At 40.8% G+C, this 18,739-nt stretch overlaps 1 protein-coding gene and 1 long non-coding RNA gene across 7 annotated transcripts in view; one reads left to right on the top strand and one right to left on the bottom strand.

Moving 5' to 3' along the window:
• Nucleotides 1–18,739, bottom strand: part of Mkln1 (muskelin 1) — a 311,316-nt gene that overhangs the window by 109,694 nt on the left and 182,883 nt on the right. For 3 of the 5 annotated variants that reach the window (NM_001428641.1, NM_001428643.1, NM_031359.2), the window contains 1 exon segment: nucleotides 15,046–15,177. Coding sequence is in view for 3 of the 4 variants with exons in the window: in NM_001428643.1 (NP_001415572.1) it covers nucleotides 15,046–15,143 (98 nt within the window). In the remaining variant the exon portion in view is untranslated. 5 annotated transcript variants of the gene reach the window in all.
• The window catches only part of LOC120102486 (uncharacterized), a 32,535-nt gene continuing 29,015 nt past the window's right edge, over nucleotides 15,220–18,739 (top strand). For both annotated transcript variants that reach the window (NR_190707.1, NR_190708.1), the window contains exon 1: nucleotides 15,220–15,380. This is a non-coding gene — a long non-coding RNA (uncharacterized LOC120102486). The remainder of the gene's footprint in view (nucleotides 15,381–18,739) is intronic.

Raw genomic sequence — 18,739 nt, 5'->3', positions numbered from 1 at the left:
TAATGTCTTCAGATTCTGCAATATTTGTCTTTCTATACCTAATTTATTTTACTTAACATAATGTCCTCAAGTTTCAGTCATGCAATGGCAGGATTGCATCCTTTTTATAGTTAAACAGTATTCTTCCCAACCCCTGCTCCTTGCCACCCACATATATTCATGAACACACACACACACATACACACACATCTTTAAAAATAATCTGTGTATACACATGTATGCCTGTGTATGTGAATCATTTATGTGTATGCATTGGAGGCCAGAAGAGGGTACCAGAACCCCTGAGACTGGAGTTCTAGATGATCGTGAGCCACTATATAGATGCTGTCAATAAAACTTCAATCATATGCAGAACAGCAAGTGTTCTTAACCACTGAGCCATTTTGTTAGCACACAATTTTTTAAATCCATTCATCTGCTGATGGACATCTTGGCTGACTCTGTAATTCTGGTTCCTATGACTAGTGCTGCCAATAAGCAGGGATGTGGGTATCTCTTTGATGTAATGACTTTTACACACCCAGGAGTAGGGCTGCTGGGTCCTAAAGTTCTGTGAGGGGTCTCTGTACTATTTCTATAATAGCTACACAATGTTATTTTTTCTTTCCTTTCTCATATCACTACCCACAATACACGATTATCCTTTCTCTAAATCCTAGACAAGTTCTTACACACAACCCCACTAATCTATAAGAGCAAAAAATCAGTCTACAGAAAGATTAAAATCTTGCTCTGCTGGTAAGGACTCTGTTAAAAGGATAAAATGAGAATATACAGCCTGGAAGGACCTATTTATATGTTCGAAAGAGGAATTACATCTAAAATACACAAGTATTCATAACCATTAGGCTTTTAGAAAAAAACAAACAATTTGATTAGAAAACAGGCAGGACTCGACTAACAACTCATTGAGTAAGCACACGAAAACATGTGCAGCACCATAGCCATCTCAAATGTCTACAGACATTTATCAATACTTGCCTATCAGAACAGCTGAACTTAAAACCAGTGATGGCTCAAAGGCTATTACCAATTCAGAGAAACCTCTGATGACTGACATGGCTCAGTGTCTAATGACCTGAATTCAAATCCCCAAAACCATAAGGTAGAAGAGAACAGCAGACTCTTGCATGTTCGTTCTCTCTCTCTCTCTCTCTCTCTCTCTCTCTCTCTCTCTCTCTCTCTCTCCTTTTCTCTCTCTCTCTCTCTCCTTTTCTCTCTCTCTCTCTCTCTCTCTCTCTCACACACACACACACACACACACACACACACACACACACACACACACACACACAGAACTCAGAAACTGGAATACCTGTACCATTTTAGGTATATACTACAGTTTCTTACAAAGGTTTTTTCCATGTAATTCAGTAACAAACATGCCATAGTGGCCCATGCCATTAGTGCCAGCATTGGGAGGCAGGTGGATCTCTATAAGCTTGAGGCCAGCCTGGTCTACAGAGCAAGTTCCACCACATCCAAGGCTACATGGAAAAGCCCTGTCAAGAAAACAAACAAACAAACAAGCAAACAGCCTAGACTTTTAATCACTGATTTTATGCCCAAATAAAAACAAAATACAAATGTTTAAAACTGCCTTATTTCTAATAATTCCAAGCTGAAACAACCCAGATGTCCTTCCATTAATAAAGATAAACCATAGTACACGTAAATGAACAGAAACACATGTTAATTGCTTTTATTTGCTTGAACCAAAAACTAATAAAAATGGCTACTCAAATTAGAAGGAATAAAAAGTGCTAAAGGGACAGATACGAAGCCGGACAGCTTAAAATTTGAAACCACAGGGGCTGGACAGATGGCTCCTAAGATAAAAGTACATGTTGCTTTTAGAGAGGACCCAGGTTGGGTTCCCAAGCCCCACACGGTGTCTCACAACCATCCATAACTTCAGTTCTAAGGGATCAGAGACTTTCTTCCCACCTCCAGAGGTAGGCAGCATGTGTACACAGACAGATAGGTAAAACATACATACATCCATTCATACACACACACACACACACACACACACACACACACACACACACACACACAAATCTAAAAACTTTTCTTAATTTGAAACAATGGAAATATTTTTACATAGTATAAACAAGGCATAAAGAAACAACAGAATCTCTAAAAACTGAAAATAGACTGAAAAAATATCTCCAAATGAGAAAAAAAAAAAAAGACAATAAGCAGAAGCTAATTAATGTGATTGGGTATCTAGTTAGTGATATAACCATAAGAAACTATTTTTTTAAAAAAACACTTATTTTAAGATTAAAAGCAATTTTTAAAATTCCCCCTCAGTTGAATAATCTTTGGTCTTGCAAAGAATTCTTAAACTTAACCTAGTAATACTGATGCTTTTCTTTGGAAGTTATATTTGAAGACACACTTGTGTACCCCAAATAATGAAATGGGAAACTGGTAATTCCACTAATGCTGTCAGGAAATTCTGCCAACACTGACAGTAACAATGGGGCCAGAGGGAAGAACACTTTCAGAGGCCCAGGATCAGTTCCTAGAATCCATACAGTAGCTGACAACCAGTTACCACACTAGTTCCAAGAGATCAAGTCCCTCTTCTGGCCTCTGTGAGTACCCCCATGTACTTGGTACATAACAACACACAAGCACACATACACATTAAAGTATTACAGTGTTTCGTTAAATTAAATAACAAACGTGACATGAAAAAATACAATCTGGCAAATCCAATCTAAAATTAAAATAGTCTAAAATTCACATTATTTTCTCTTTAAAAATCTTTAAAAGTTTTAATCTTTAAAAATTACTTCCTAGACATGTATCCTATAGAGGTTTAAAAAGATGACAATCTGGTGCCAACAATTTTTCCTAGCTTCCAGTTATATATTCTAAATATCATCCTATTACTAATGTGTTTATAAAGGACATACTTCCTTTGTCAAAAAAAATTCAAATAATGAGGCCATGTCAAAGGAGCATAGGAACAAGCCTAGAGCCTCCAACTGTTCAAAATGTTTACAACCTGGCATCAAAAGTAATGACTACTAAAGTTGTTCAAAATATAGCGGAGGGGCTAGAGAGAAGGCTCAATAGTTCAGAGCATTAGTTGTTCTTCCAAAGGCTTCAGGTTTGCTTCCCAGCACCCACACAGTAGCTCACATCTGTGTGTAACTCCAGTTCTAGGGATCTCACACCCTCTTCTGGTCTCATCAAGCACCAGGCAGGCAACTGGTGCAAGAGACATACATGTAGACAGATCACCCATATATATAAGTTAATTAAAAATTTGAAAGATAAAATATAGTAGATATATAAACAGCCTAATGAACAAAGACTTTTTTAAAAACCAAACTACACATCTAGGGAAATACCCAACTTAATTCATTATTCTGCAATTGATCATTAAAAAGAAAGAATTAAACACTTATCTTGCTTACCAATTGACCTGTTTTCAGTAACCAAAAGCTCTTATCAGAGGGTAATTTCTTTTTTTTAAAGATTTATTTACTTATTTTTATTTATATGAGTACACTGTAGCTGTCTTCAGACACACCAGAAGAGGGCATCAGATCCCATTACAGATGGTTGTGAGCCACCATGTGGTTGCTGGGAATTGCACTCAGGATCTCTGGAAGAGCAGTCAGTGCTCTTAACCACTGAGACATCTCTATGCATAAAAGTCAACTAGTGTGTGTGGTGAGGCCTTGGGTTTGATGACAAAGTTAGTGGTAGGCTGTAACTAACAAGTGTGAAAATAAAATAATTGCGTATGTCCAACTTTCATAACTCTTGTTAAACATTTTTATTCCAACAATGATTATCAATGACTGCTAATACCAGTAATAAAAAACCAATGGGAAATCTTACCAGAAATTACTACTAGATTATGCATCCTGAAGTATTAACAACACAAAACACATTATATTACCTAGAGAATAGTCTTTTTTAAAAAAAAAAAAATTCAAGGGCTGGAGAGATGGCTCAGCGGTTAAGAGCACTGTCTGCTCTTCCAGAGGTCCTGAGTCCAATTCCCGGCAACCACACAGTGGCTCATGACCATCTGTAATGGGATCTGATGCCTTCTTCTAATGTGTCTAAAAACAGCTACAGTGTACTCATATAAATAGATTAAACAAATCTTTTTTAAAAAAAAGATTCAAAATATAATCCCCAGTACTGTTTAAAACTAGAGAAAGTAGTTAAATGCTAGTATGAAAAAGCAACTAGACATACACAAATATAAAAGTCCTTTCAGGGCAAATGACAGTTTCTTTAAAAGCAGCAGTTGGTAAGGGTAGGGATATAGCTCAAGTTAGTAGCTTGCCTAGCTAGTAACATGCACAAAGCCCTGAGTTCAATTCTTAACTCCTAATAAACTAACTGAGCATGATAGCAAACACCTATATTCTCAGCAATATAAAGGTAAAAGGCTAAGAGTCAGAAGTTCTAGGTCATACCTGGTTACAGATTGAGAAAACCCTAGGATATACTAGAGCCTGTCTTAAAAGAATAAAACAAAACCAACCAACAAACAACAACAAACCCCAATGAATTAAAAAAAAATGGCAAGAGGATGGAAAGACTTCTTGATAAAAGAATGTTAAAGGAACATAACAATACGAGTGTTTAGATTCTGAGTCAAACAGTGACAGAGAAAGCTGGAAGTGGAAGTGACATCAGTTGTTACTAACGCACCACTGACATCGATGAAGCTATAAGGAGAACACATCTCTAGCACAGCAATTCCAAAGGCTCCAAATGACTTCTTGGTATTTACCTCTTCATGTGGCCTATCTCTATTGGAGAATGGCCTAGAGACTTATTTCAAACAACATAACAAAAGAATGCAATGTAGTGCCATTTCTAAACTCCAGATACATAAAAGTGACTTAGCTCTTACTAATAGACTCTCCCTAGCTGGCTTTGGTGAAGCAGAACATGACTGAAGTCCTGTAAGAGACTTGGAGCAGAACACCCTTCTAAATTATGCCCAAACCCTTGTCACTTAAGTATTATGTAATAAATGTATTATTTTATGCTGTAATTTGTGGCAGACTGTCACTGAGGCAAAAGATAATGTAGTGTGCCCTTCTTCACTCAGATTGAGAGAAATACGTAAGTGCAAATAGAGCCTGGACATTTTGGATGCAAACACAAGGTCACTGTAGGACCTACTTACTATCACACAAAGGAAAGACTGACTCAGCTTATTATCACCATGGAATTGAGCATGTTTGCGCCTGTGATAATTATCTCTAAGGATTCAAAGCTCTCTGGGGACACAACCCTGCCTACATACTCCACACAAGCAAACAGAGTAACCACTGGGGAAAGCATGCCAATGAAAGAAAATAAGCATTCCAGTGCAGAGATAGATGGGGAAACTCTCAGTGGTCAAAAATCAAACTGAAAAATTGTCTCATGCATATTCCAATACTAAGGATTGCCCTACTTCGACCTAAAGTAAAAATTATTAAAAATGAACGTGACTTAGGAAAGGCTTACTGGTTTTAATATACACATTCATTTGTATTAAACAAAACAACAGTACATACAAAAAGTGTATAAATATTTAAGAGATCAAACTATGCCCAGCCACCCTACTAGGCTCATTTATATGTAGGTAACGTGTTTTTTTTCCAATTTTCTTTTTTTATTGGATATTTTTTATTTACATTTCAAATGTTACTCCCTTTCCTGGTTTCCTATCCATAAGCCCCCTATCGCATCCCCATTCCCCTCCCCCTCCCCTATATGTAGGTAACTTTACTAATCAAAATATTTTTCTGGGCAATCATTCAATTTACTGCATTACTGGGGTGTGATGCCTGACTTTTAAAATTTATTCTAAAACATCTTAAAAGACATGATACAGAGAGGAAAATGAGCTATATGGGAATGCAGAAAGCTAACTGGAAAAAAGGTAGAAGCTGGACCAAGTCTAGAAAAGGGGAATGAGGGGGACGAATCTTTAAAAAGTATAATGGCACACATGCATGCAGAAACTAAAATGGAACCCGAAGCAGTGAATGCTAACCTAAAAGTTTTTCTGTTCTGTCAACTTTATGCCATCCCTTTCCAAAGACCATCGACCCCTACACCACTCACACTGTATGAGAAGAGAGAATACGAGAATCAGACTGCTGTAGAGAATCAGGACTGGGCCAGAGCACCTCCTTGTTCCGTGTCCTATCACACTGCACTTCCCACCACACACCTCTTTCTTTCTAGAGCTGGCCGTCCTCCCTCAGTGGAGTCCACTAATTTAAACTGTACTAATGAGAGGCCAAGCAAACTTCCACTAATCCCAAGCTACTCACTCACTGACAACACACTCCCATGACAGTATCTTTGACCAAGGCCAAAGTCCTGATACATATTGGAAAGTATTTTTCAGTGTTATTTCTCAGAAATACCCCAAAATACTCACAAGAATGTACAAACTATATTAACTATTCTTATCTTAGAACTGTTAAAATTTTCAATACCATATACTAAACCTTAACATAAGGGAGACCATCAACCATAAAACCATTTTTGTTGTAGATTTCAAAGAGCTAGACTTACGTGCTATCTTCTAAAACACTTTTACTTATTATTAGTATGTACATATGTGCATGTACATGCATACATGAAGGAGGAACATGATGTGCCATAACTTCTGTGTGCAGGCAGGAGGACAACTGTGTGGAGCCAGTCCTCTCCTTTCATGGGTTCTTTGGATCAAACTCAGGCCATGGGCTGTGCAGCAAGTGCTTTTACCCACTGAGCCACCCATCTCACCCACCCCTGTATACAGTACCCCACAAACATTTCCGAACCGAGTCACTGAGTAATATGCTCCTATTAAAGCCATTCTACAGATCTGTTCATGTAAAATTAAATGAGTCCACAACTACATCATACTCACAGGATTGGGCAGAGCAATTTAACTGTGTGGGGCTGAGAAATGACAGCCTGAAGACTAGAACTTTATCAGCCTAAAAGGCAACAGGGCAGGTTGGAGAGATGGCTCAGCAGTTAAGAGCACTGACTCCTCTTCCAGAGGTCCTGAGTTCAATTCCCAGCAACCACATGGTGGCTCACAACCATCTGTAATGGAATCCGATGCCCTCTTCTAGTTTGTGTCTAAAGACAGTTACAATGTACTCATATAAATAAAAATAAATATTTTTAAAAAAAGGCAACAGCATATTTCAGAATCAAGGTCCCTCTGACTTTATTTTACCCTTCCCAGCACATGGAGAGGTTTTCTGACATACCCACTATCTTCCTATCCTGACTGGACCTGCCAAAGGGGAACACAATTGCCTTCAGTCTCTCACTGAAATTTCACTAATAAGAGAAAACCAAATTCTTATCACAGGGACAAAGATTGAACTCTGTTTATATACCTAGTCACACTCTTTTCAAATGCCACTTATCTTCTATTTCAATCCCATAAAGAATAATTTACAAACCACTGTCATCTATTCTGTGGGCGCAGCAGATTTTATTCAAGCCACAGTGTGTTCTCCAAGCCCATTGAGTTCCACTAAAGCATTACTACTTTCCTAAAATGATTAACATTCCCCCATTTCCTTAACCTTTATAGAAAAGGAATACATATATTATGCTGGGGGTAGTAAGTACACAAAAGCCTTCCCCCAAGATTTGACATTTTCCTTTTGCATATTAATAAAATGATGGGCCTTTTCTCCTATTAGTTTATTGCAACAACTCTTCAAAGGACAGGGGAGTAATTTCCTATGCATCTAAAATGTTCATTCTTCCCTTATCAATCACTAAGATGGTCATATGGCACATATGGGTTATAGATAATATACATAAATTCAGAGTGCTTTACTTATCTTCAAATTATAGAGAATGTAAGCAAATCAAAGATGACTTTGAAGTTAAGATTATAGGTAACCAGCATCGTTGTTCAACCTTCAGACAATTGAGCCATCAATCTTTCTACCAGCAAATAATAGTTTAAGGACTAGAGAGATGGCTCTGGGACTAAAAAGTGTTGCTGTTCTTCCTGCGCTCATGTCTGGTGACATGCGACTCCCTGCAACTCCAGCTCCTAAGGATCTGAGGCCTTCATCTATGTTCTAACAGTGCCAGCACCAGCACATAGGTGTCACACATTCATGAACACACAGAGACATAAATAAAAATGTATCTTTAAATAAGAACATTCAAGGCATATTTGCTAGGATGGTCCTAACAAACTGGCCAATATTTTGAGACACACAAGTCTAAGACTCAGTGACTTACAGCACCTGTTCATGAAATATATTCTTATCTGTCCCTTCTCAGTAAGGCAACACCTGGAACCTCCTCTCTAATGGATAATTTATGGACAGGCACATCATAGTACAAAGAAATCTAAAGAAGCCAGCTTAGACTGACATTGGAACCAGGTACAGCTAATGCCAACCTGTCCTTATGATGGTCTGTCAGGAAAACTTTCTGTTTACCATCTTGCATACTCAAGACATCCATAAGCTCAAAATTATAGGATATACAGCACGCTTAGATGCAGATCAACAGAACTTATAGCAGCCCGCTTGCCAATCAGGGTAAAAATCCACCCCCTGGAGGTTGTCTCCTCCCTCCACCTACAGTTATAAAAAGAACTCCCAGAAAAGAACTCCTGGCTCTTGAGTCATAGGCTTGCTTGAGCCTGCTTCCATACTGTGGGATGCACTCTGCACGAATACTCGAATACTCGCACTTTTAATAAACTTACACTTTCACCTCTCCCTTTCTGTGTCCTGTTCAATTCTCTGTCCAAGACATAAAGACCTGAACCCTCTAGTAACAATGTTTCCACAGACTGCCATCTTCACACTTCAGCACTCCTTTTTGCATTTTATGATACTTGTTGTGCCATTCCTTTTATAAGTGAGTGTAAACAAAATAAGAGCTTAGCAGTACTATTCCACTGAAACTCTAAACTCAGCCTTTATTACCTTCAACTCAGCCACTCTACTGAACAATGATGACTACAGCATCATCAGATATTCTCACCCTTTACCTTCCAACAGGCCCAACGAGTACCCAGAAGCCAACAAAGTACCCTATTCTTTGTGGTAAAGATAGCCAGAAATCTGAAAAGCTCTCTAATTGCAACTCAAATTCTATAATATAGCAAGAAAATATTTTTAAAAATCTGTCTTTAAATTTATCATCCAAAGTATCACAGTCTGTTGAAAATCAAGACTTCATTCAACAAATGCCAAAGACCTAAATGTATGAATTTTCAACTACCCAAAATTCTAAGATCTGGGAGAAATTAAAGTGATCTAGAGTTAGAACACTTTAAAAATATATGCCTCCGTTTATATGAGGAACGAGTTCATAAACAACTTTCGACCCTTTCAGAAATATCTTACTCATATTTTTTTTTTTTTTCGGAGCTGGGGACCGAACCCAGGGCCTTGCGTTTGCTAGGCAAGCGCTCTACCACTGAGCTAAATCCCCAACCCACTCATATTTTATATATTGTATATATAAACAATATAAATTGTGTTTGTTTTGAGACAGGGTTTTTCTGTTTTCTAGGCTGGCCTGGAACTTGCTATATAGAACAACCTGGCCTCAAACTTGGAGATCCACCTGCCTCTGCCTCCTGAATGCTGGAAATAAAGCTGTATGCCACATCCTTAAATAATATAATTCTAAAAGCCAAATTTCAATCAAATTCTCAGCACTAATATGTGAAAAGTATACACATTAATAGGGAGGAGGAAAGGATCTTCAAGGATGAAAGTATAGAGCACACACACAACATTCATACACACACAACATTCACACACACATTCACACACACACTCACTCATACACTCATACATACACTCACACACAATCACACTCACATTCACACACTCATACTCACACAATCACATACACATAGTCACATACACTCAACAAAAATAAAGGAAGATAAAAGACTAACCTGTCATAAAAAGTAGTACAATTGAGTTAAAGGCAAGATAATCTAATCCCATATGGTCATGTCAATATAGAGCTTTTGTTTATAAAGTTATATTAAGTAATTAAGTAGTTTTTAGGCACTTCTTTAATAACAAAGGACAAAAGAGAACTGACCAAAAACAAAACAAAACAAAAAACAAAAACCTGACAGTTGCACAAATAGTTAAATCTAAAAATTCTACCCCTAGGCATACATGCAAAAGAAACCAAAATATTACACTCACATAAACAATGTTTATGGAAGCATTGTTCATAATATAGATAGAATCCAAATGCCCATCAACTAATGGATATACAAACTGCGATACCTCTATACATATTCATATTACCAGTCAGAAAACATGTATGGCACTGACATATGATATAGTATTGTGATCTTTAAAACCAGGACCCCAGGAAAAAGTCAATAATGAAAGAATGCCTTTCATCACTCCATCTATCCGAAAGACCTGGAGCAGGCAATCTTCCTGGAGAGGCACTGGAGGAACTGCTTACAGAGAGAAGGGTGGCCAAGGGGTACTGCTCTCTACAGACTACAAAAAGGTGTAACATTTATCTCTCACTATACTAAACCTCACTGATCTGGTTACTTTAAGTAGCTAAAATGTACTGTACATACATTATACGTTAAGAGCAGTATTACATTAAAAAAAACTAAAAACACTTATAATCAAGGAACTAGAAGAAACCATATCCTAAAAGTAATCAAAATGTGGGTACTAATCCTCTAAATTATTGTTATTTGGAAAATCAAATTCTGCATTAAACTGAGCTAGAAATAAAGGTCTCATTAGAAATATCATCTGTAAAATCTTAAATAACTTCATAATAAATATCTCAAAGACACAGATTAGAAAGTCTATTCCAAGTCCTTCCAAACATTATATCCTTGCCCATTTCATTTAAGATACTCTCAACCTTTGTTGAAAACCACTTAAGACATTTAAAATAAATTATTTTCTATTTTGAATAAGTCAACATGATATTCCACCCCGAACCAAAATAGTACTTAAAAAATAGAAATATAAAAAAAATAGCTAATTAATTCACTCATCTATTCATTAATAAACATTATGTTCAGACACAATCATGGGGGGTCACTACATACTCCTTATGGAGTTCAAGATCCACTTGAGGGAAATAGATATTAAGCAAGTAACCATACAAATGGCTAAAAGCTGTAATATGTGATATATCAGACAGGCACTTACTCAAGTACTCAATCACAGAGGTGGGAGATAGCCTTAGGGAGGAAGACTAGGGCACACAAGGCGTCCTAGTAAACAGTATGTTAAGTTACATTTGAAGAACAGGAGTTAAGTCTTATGATTCTTCTAATGGAGACTACCTAAGTCAGATGGGAGGGGAGGTGGACAATGAAAAGGAAGAAGGCACATGAAGCTGCTACAAGTAAACGGGCAGTTTTCTCCATCTAAATCCATTTGTTCCACAACAGCACAGGTGATAACAGTAAGTGCCCATCTTGGACACTTCTCTACTGCAGTGAAGAAACACCATGACCAAGGCAACTTGTAAAAGAAAGCTTGTAACTGGGGCTTACTTACAGTTTCAGAGGTGAGCGTCAATAGCAGGGAGCATAGCAGTAGGCAGGCAAACAGAGTACTGGAGCAGTAGCTGAGAGTTTACAAGTGGGAGGCACAGGGAGAGAAGAAGAGTGCGGGGGGTGAGGGGGGCACACACGGACAGAGACTGGACCTGCCATGGAAGCCCACCCCCAGTGACATATTCCCTCCAACAAGGCCACACCTCCTAATCCTTCCTAAACAGTTCACCAACTGGGAACCAGAATTCTCTCTCCGATGCTTTTTGATCTCAGACCTAAACAAGTTAACCTCTCTAAATCTCAGATTCCCTAGCTGTAAAATATATCACGTTCATATTGGTGTCAGGGTGAAGACTAAACATATCTAATTGCACAGAACAATCGAGAACCGAAAATGCTTAATAATTGCTTATTGACAAGCCTCTGGAAAGCTGTACAATGTGGGCAAGTAAGTATCTTACATATTGACCTCAGCTTCCTCAGCTGTAGAACATATGAAACTCACTGCACATTTGTGCCTAAGACTAAACAAAACACTAAGAACCCAATAAACAATCACCAACATCACTACAGCCTACAACAATAAACATTTAAGAATACAGCTCAATGATTTATAAAATGTTTTTATATGTAGTATGTTCAATATCAACTATCACTTACATGTCCCTCTCTCAATTCCAAAATTAGGTATAAATTTGAGATGAAAAAGTAAAATACAGGAAAATTCATTTAAACACATTGAAAAACAAAAGACCACTGAGTTAGCTTTAAATTAAAAAAACGTGTGATCTTTATTTAGACTTGTTTTAACATTTTAAGGTACAAATCAATCTTAGGAGTTAAAAGGAGAAATGGTTTTCTGCATTAGAAAAAAGAAATAGAAGTCCTAGAAAGAAATCTGAGATTGAAATCCTTTTCATGACTTCATGGGGGGAGGGTCCTACCCATATGTGGTATATGTGCACCTATGTGTACAGATAACTGTGTGTGCCTGAGAGGCCAGAGGAGGACACAGGACTTCCTACTCCATCACTCTCCACCTGTTCCTTTTCTCACTAAACCTAGAAGCTAGTACCCAGTTAGCCCCAGGGATCCTCCAGTCTCTACCCCACCAAGAGCAATGGGGTTACAGGTACACCATACAAGGCTGTCTATGCTAGCATTTGAACTCAGGTCCTCAAGCTTGTTCACAATACACACTCAGTGAGTCATCTCTCCAGCCCCTACATGTCGTTAAACAACTAAAACACAAACACCTTTAGAATCCTATCCAATCTCCACAAACACTTGGACAGAAGAAGTAAAGAAAGCACACTGGGTCATGAATTGTGGAGCAGGTTCTCTGGATTCAACTCTGTCCTCATCTGAGTGGATGACCATAGGCAAATTTGAACCTCTTATGCCTGTTTCCTCATCTGGAAAATGGAGACTTGGGGTCAAGGGTGACAACACAGATCTCATCTAGCCCAGGCTGACTGAACTTTACTAGGTAGCTGAGGATGACCTCACCCTTCTGATCCTCCTGCTTCTGCTTCCCAAGCTGCAGGCATCTCGTCCAGGCCCAACACCAGGCCCAGTTCTTTGGGATTCTTTAAAAGACTGGTAAGGTTTAAATGAGCTGAAAACACTTGAAGTATTCCTAGTAAAGATTAGCAATATGAAAGGCATAAATAATCACCATTTTTGTAATTATTACCACCACCCCTAAATGCCTAGATTTCTTCAATAAATCTTTTCTGAACAATTTCAACAATGGTGGCTAGGCCTTTAAAAACAAAAAACAAGAAACAAAAAAACCCACCTGCTTAAGGCATTACATAATGCCTTCCACTGTTTCACCCCATTAGAGGTGATTTTAGGGGTGGGGGGATCAATCTCTTTTCTTAAATTTTCTGTCATACAAAGATATAGCATCCACACTTGCTAACCTAAGTTCAGAACCAAGAATTTCACAACTGAGACAGACACATACCAGCCTGCCTGATGAAATTCTCAAACTCAAGTTTCCTAACCTAACACTCAACTACACTCCTTCAAAGGAAAAACTTCGGATTACTGAACTCTAAAGTGCTTTAAAATAAAAACTATGCTGCATGTTTGAAATGTCGTTGGAGGTAAACAAGATGCACTAATGCTGTTTTCTCTGTGTCCTTAAGGAAACTATAGTAATGGCTCCTTCCAGCTACAGTCTAACTCTTAACAGCAGGTGCCGGCCGCTCCAAATTGGAGGCTGACTAAAGCCACGATCCCATCAGAGCAACAACTACTTTTGGAAATGCCTTCCTACTTAATATGTCCGTACAACAGGTAACTCGACTGGGATTTGGGATATCCAAGTCTCATGCCTACACCAGAATGTAAAGGAAAGGCAGACAACCTAAAGTGTCTAACTAAAGGGGCGTGGGGGGTTGCAGCAGCGACACAGAAAATGTTATCTTCAGATTCAAAGCAGTTGGTCAAAACAAACTAAAAAACAACAAAACTCCAAAGAAAAGCCCACCAAAAATCCCCCATTAGTTCACATAACGAACAGCCACAAGTCCACTCCAACTGAAGGTTAGTGTTTATCCAGCTCACCCTCAAATTAAAAGTTGGCTTCCAACATCAATCAGAGATGTGGCCATACACCAGCCATCAACAGGCCACAACCGGCCAGATCAGACCACAGGTCAGCCTTCATCGAGCCAGAGCTACACTGCTTCAGTGCCAACCCTTGACCGGGTGGATAGGAGGGCAGATAGGCAGTCAAGGGAGACTTGACTCTTCACCTGCAGCTGCCCTGACTGGACTGGACTTGAGAAATCAAATCTGAAAAGACGTGAGGAATTTTTAAAATACAAATGGAAAACAATCACCGTTGAGTACCCACCCCGAGATGTGGCAATTTAATTTGAATAGCAACACAAAATTGTACCAGTTACACGTTCGGTTCATAAAGCCATTTCTGCTGCGACGGTGGTTCTCCAGGACAAGCGGCACTCCTCCAGACCTGCCCTCCTTCCCTATCTTTTTCAGAACTTCCAGCCCCCAAAGCAAAGACACCCCTCTTGCCAGTCCTCCAAGTTCTTGCCAGGATGCAGATGGACTCCGCAACTTCTCTCGCCACTCCTGCAGAGCTAAGCACTTTTAATACGGGCTCGGGAACTCTGGTGCTGCACGTCCGAGCGGTCATGGAAAGACCCGGCCCCCCGTCGCCCTGACCACCTCCGACGGCGGGGGCGGCTCGCCGGCGGACCGGGCCTGGAGCCCCGCTCCGCTTCAACTCCCGCTGCGCAGGCCCGCCTCGCCGCCGCCCCGAGCTCTCTCCTGGGCCCTCACCCTGGCCTCGGCCCCCCAGGCCGGAGCTCTCGGCCGCCGCACCGAGACGCTCCGGAGGCCGCGCGTTCCTCTCACAGGCCCCGCCTGGGCCTCAGGGCTCCGCTCCCCTCCACCGCACGCTCGGGCCGGCCGCGCTCTGGCCGAGCAGCGCCGACAGCTCGAGCGCAGGGCCCCGCACTTACTCGGGAAGGTAGGTGGAGGAGAAGGAGCTCCACTTATGCAGCGCGTAGGGCAGAAGCCGGCACTCGGGCGCCGCAGCAACAGCCCCGCCAGCCGCCATCTTGTCAGCACCGTAGCGGCCGCCGCCGACTGCCAGCCCCGCCAGGAGGAGGGCGGGGACGTGGCCTGCTCTTAAAGGGGCCGCGCCATGAGCCCAACCGCGCAGGGCCGTGACTGGCTGGTTGGAGGCCGCTTCCTCAGGTTTCCCACGCTGTCCTTTCCTAGCTGACCCTCCCAAGGAGGCTTTCCTGGGAGGCTGGAAGAGGAGTGGCACAGAGGACTTTTCTTACAAGCACAGGTAAAGACAAAGCCAAGGACATTTTGAAAAAAAAAAATCTTAGTTATAGAACAGGAAGGGAAAATTAGATGAGCTTGGAAAGAGAATACCTTTCCGACTTTGGAAACCACTGCCCTAGCCTGTTTATAAATCCTTTACGAAAACAGAAGTGAGGAGAATTGAAGTGCGATAATAATGCATGGCCTTTGTCTCTACAGTTGTCCTGGGGTTAAAAAAAAATGTCCTTGTCACCGTGTTCAAGAGTCAGGTGGAGGCCAAAAAAGAAAAGCTAGTATGTTCAGCTATCAGTCTCTAATGTCCTTCATTGTAAACATTTCTCGTGAGCCTCTCTTACTAATAGTCTTATGGTATTGATATACTCAGAAATGATATTCACCCACGTACCAGGAAAACACTCTTAGAGTTGGAAAGCTGTGTGTCATTTGTCTCGGGTGGTAAATTTGCTTGCTTTTAATATTAACATAAATTTAGCTCAAATGTTTGGAAAGAGGGAGATGCTTGAGAAAAGATGTGTCCTCTTCAGAAGGAATAATGAGCACACGCGCGCGCGCGCACACACACACACACACACACACACACACACACACACACACACACACAGCATACAACTGTTCAGAAAGCCTGACAGTAGGCATCATCCCAGCTTTTTATCACAAAAGGAACATCTGGTCTAAATACGTGGCAGAGTTAGATAATGCTCCCCTGTCAAGTACCTGTTTGTCAGGGTTATAAATATTTCCTTGCACCCATTGTCATTACCCAAAATTGTGTCACTCCTTGCCTAAGAGGTTGGACTCCTGGAAATTTGGATCCCATCACTGTGTCAACCGGAGGATGACAAACCTCAAACAAAGAGTTTCTCAATAAATGATCCAATAGTTTTACTCTCTTTGATTATGGTCATTAACCTGCCCATCAGCTCTCTCCAATTCTTTATTGGCTTTATTTCCATTGGTGAAATTTTAGTAGAGCCTCTACTGTGATACCATTAGAAAGGTCAGCTAGGTCACAAGCATACTCAGTGTTGAAGATTCCACATACTTTAAGTGTGAGACTTTGTTGGGAATGGGTATAACCTCTGAGGTAATGCTCTAGTCTAGTCACTGACTTGACTTAGACAACTGCCTGCCATGGAGGAAGTTAGCTACAGAGAGATTATCTTGGAGGGAAAGAGTGTTTCTAAAAGGGAGAAGGTAAGCTGGTGATTCACTCCAGTTAGAGGACCCACAACTTGCTAATTTCTCTTCTTTCTCTTGTTGTTGTTGTTGTTGTTGTTGCTGCTGCTGCTGCTGTTGTTGTTGTTTTTCTAGGCATAGAATTATATAGTTCCTGACCAAACTTTGTGAAAAAAAATGGATATAAACCAATTCTTCCTCTTTTTTTTTTTTTCCGGAGCTGGGGACTGAATCCAGGGCCTTGCACTTGCTAGGCAAGCGCTCTACCACTGAGCTAAATCCCCAACCCCTAAACCAATTCTTCTTATTGAGATTGTAACTTAATTACAATATTTTTCCGGTCCCTTTCCTCCCTCCAAACCTTCTGTATAGCTGTCCCTACCCTTCAGATTCAGGGCCACCTTTTCCTTCATTCATATTGCATTTATGGACTTATATATAAATATTTATTCTCCAATATAACCTGTTGGGTCCATCTAATGTTACCTGAATATACGTTTTCAGGTGTGACCCTTTGGACAACAATTGGTGTGCTCTTCCCTGGGGAGCCACTGTCCAGCTCACAGCTTTACTCAGTGCCTGTAGTTCTTCAAGTAGGTTTGAGGCCCCAGGGGCTTCTCCGCACCTGACCCTCCATGCAACTTTAAACCAATTCTTCTAAAATGTTCAACCCTCCTGCAATTGTTTGTTTGTTTGTTTTGGAGGGGAGAGTTGCCATGGTGGTTGTTTTCAAGACAGATTCCTACTATGTAAACCTGTCTGGCCTCGAGTTTGCAGAGCACCTCTTGCCTTTGCTTCTCTTGAGGGCTGGGATCACCATGCTCAGCTCCTCTGTGGCTTTCTCTCTCCTTCCATTATAAATGGCTTACCAGGGGGCCTTCATTATCCCTTCACTGAGTGCTCAGGCTCTCTCTCCTTTTCCTGCTTCCCTTACATACACACACACACACACACACACACACACACACACACACACACACCCTTCCTCATCAGCTCTCTATTCCAGCATTGCTACTTACCACGTGGTGTACATCCCCTGTCCTCAAGGCATAGTCTCTTCCTGGCCTGGAATGAATATCTCCACCCCACATTCTACCCTGCCTGTTCTTTGGACTATTTTATCTTGGAGAATCTTCCCCATCACCTACTTTAAATTCACTCGACAGTTTTACATTTCCCTTAACATCCAGAGTTCTCTTCCCTTAGCTTAACAATCACCACAGTGGGTTTCTGTTTCTTTTGTCCTGTTCTGTCCTGTTAAGATACCTCCCGTTTTGTAGTCTCGATGGATTGTAGTCTCATACGTGGTAGATGCTCAGTGAGCGCTCACTGAACAACAAAGAAGCTGTACCGAGAGTTCCAGTCAGAGGCAAGTGTACTACAAAGGAAAAATGAGTGTCACACACTGTACATGTGTGCCCCTTAGGTATGATTGCCAAGCCTGGGATGAGGAGCTAGGAGAGCACCGTTTTCCTATGACACAAATCTCACAGATGATGACAAACTTAAAGTATTCCTGTGTTAAGAGAAATACAAACAGGTGTGTTGGTACTCAGCCCAAAATTTGTAGGAATGTTAAAATAAAAATTGGAGACTCAAGAAACTGCAGAGTCCTCAGGAGATCTCTGACAAGCCAGACTTCTAGGGGACCATCTTTCCTCTCTTCCGCCTTTGAGGCATGACTTTAGGTGATGGGATTGTTTTCAGAGATGCACAGGGAAGGCCTGGGAACTGACAGCAGCCAGATGGTCACCCTGTACCATCGTACCTCACACATGGGGTCTATTATACACCATCACAGAGCATGAGGGTCGTCAATTTTCAGGGATCCACAGTGTGATGGCAACATAGCCGCAGTGAGCCCATCTTCCTGTCCCCCAGAGGCCTGTGTGATATGCGCAAATACTTCTCCCAGAGGGTAGCTAATCATCTTTGGGGTTTTCCAGTTCTCTCTCTCTCTCTCTCCCTCTCCCTCTCCCTCTCCCTCTCCCTCTCCCTGTCCTTCTCCCTCCCTCTCTCTCTCTCTCTCTCTCTCTCTCTCTCTCTCTCTCTCTCTCTCTCTCTCTCTCCAAGGAAGACTGATCAAGGGAAGCTATGATGCCACAGCCATTCCCAGATGCTAGAGAGACAGTGTTGAGTAGCGGAGCTAGACAAGGCTTCATCCACTTCATGAAGCTACTACCA

Source organism: Rattus norvegicus, chromosome 4 (genome assembly GCF_021556685.1).
Source record: "Rattus norvegicus strain SHRSP/BbbUtx chromosome 4, alternate assembly SHRSP_T2T, whole genome shotgun sequence".
Lineage (NCBI taxonomy): Eukaryota > Metazoa > Chordata > Mammalia > Rodentia > Muridae > Rattus > Rattus norvegicus.
The sequence above is the reverse complement of the archived record's forward strand: the minus strand, read 5'-3'. Positions and strand labels throughout refer to the sequence as shown.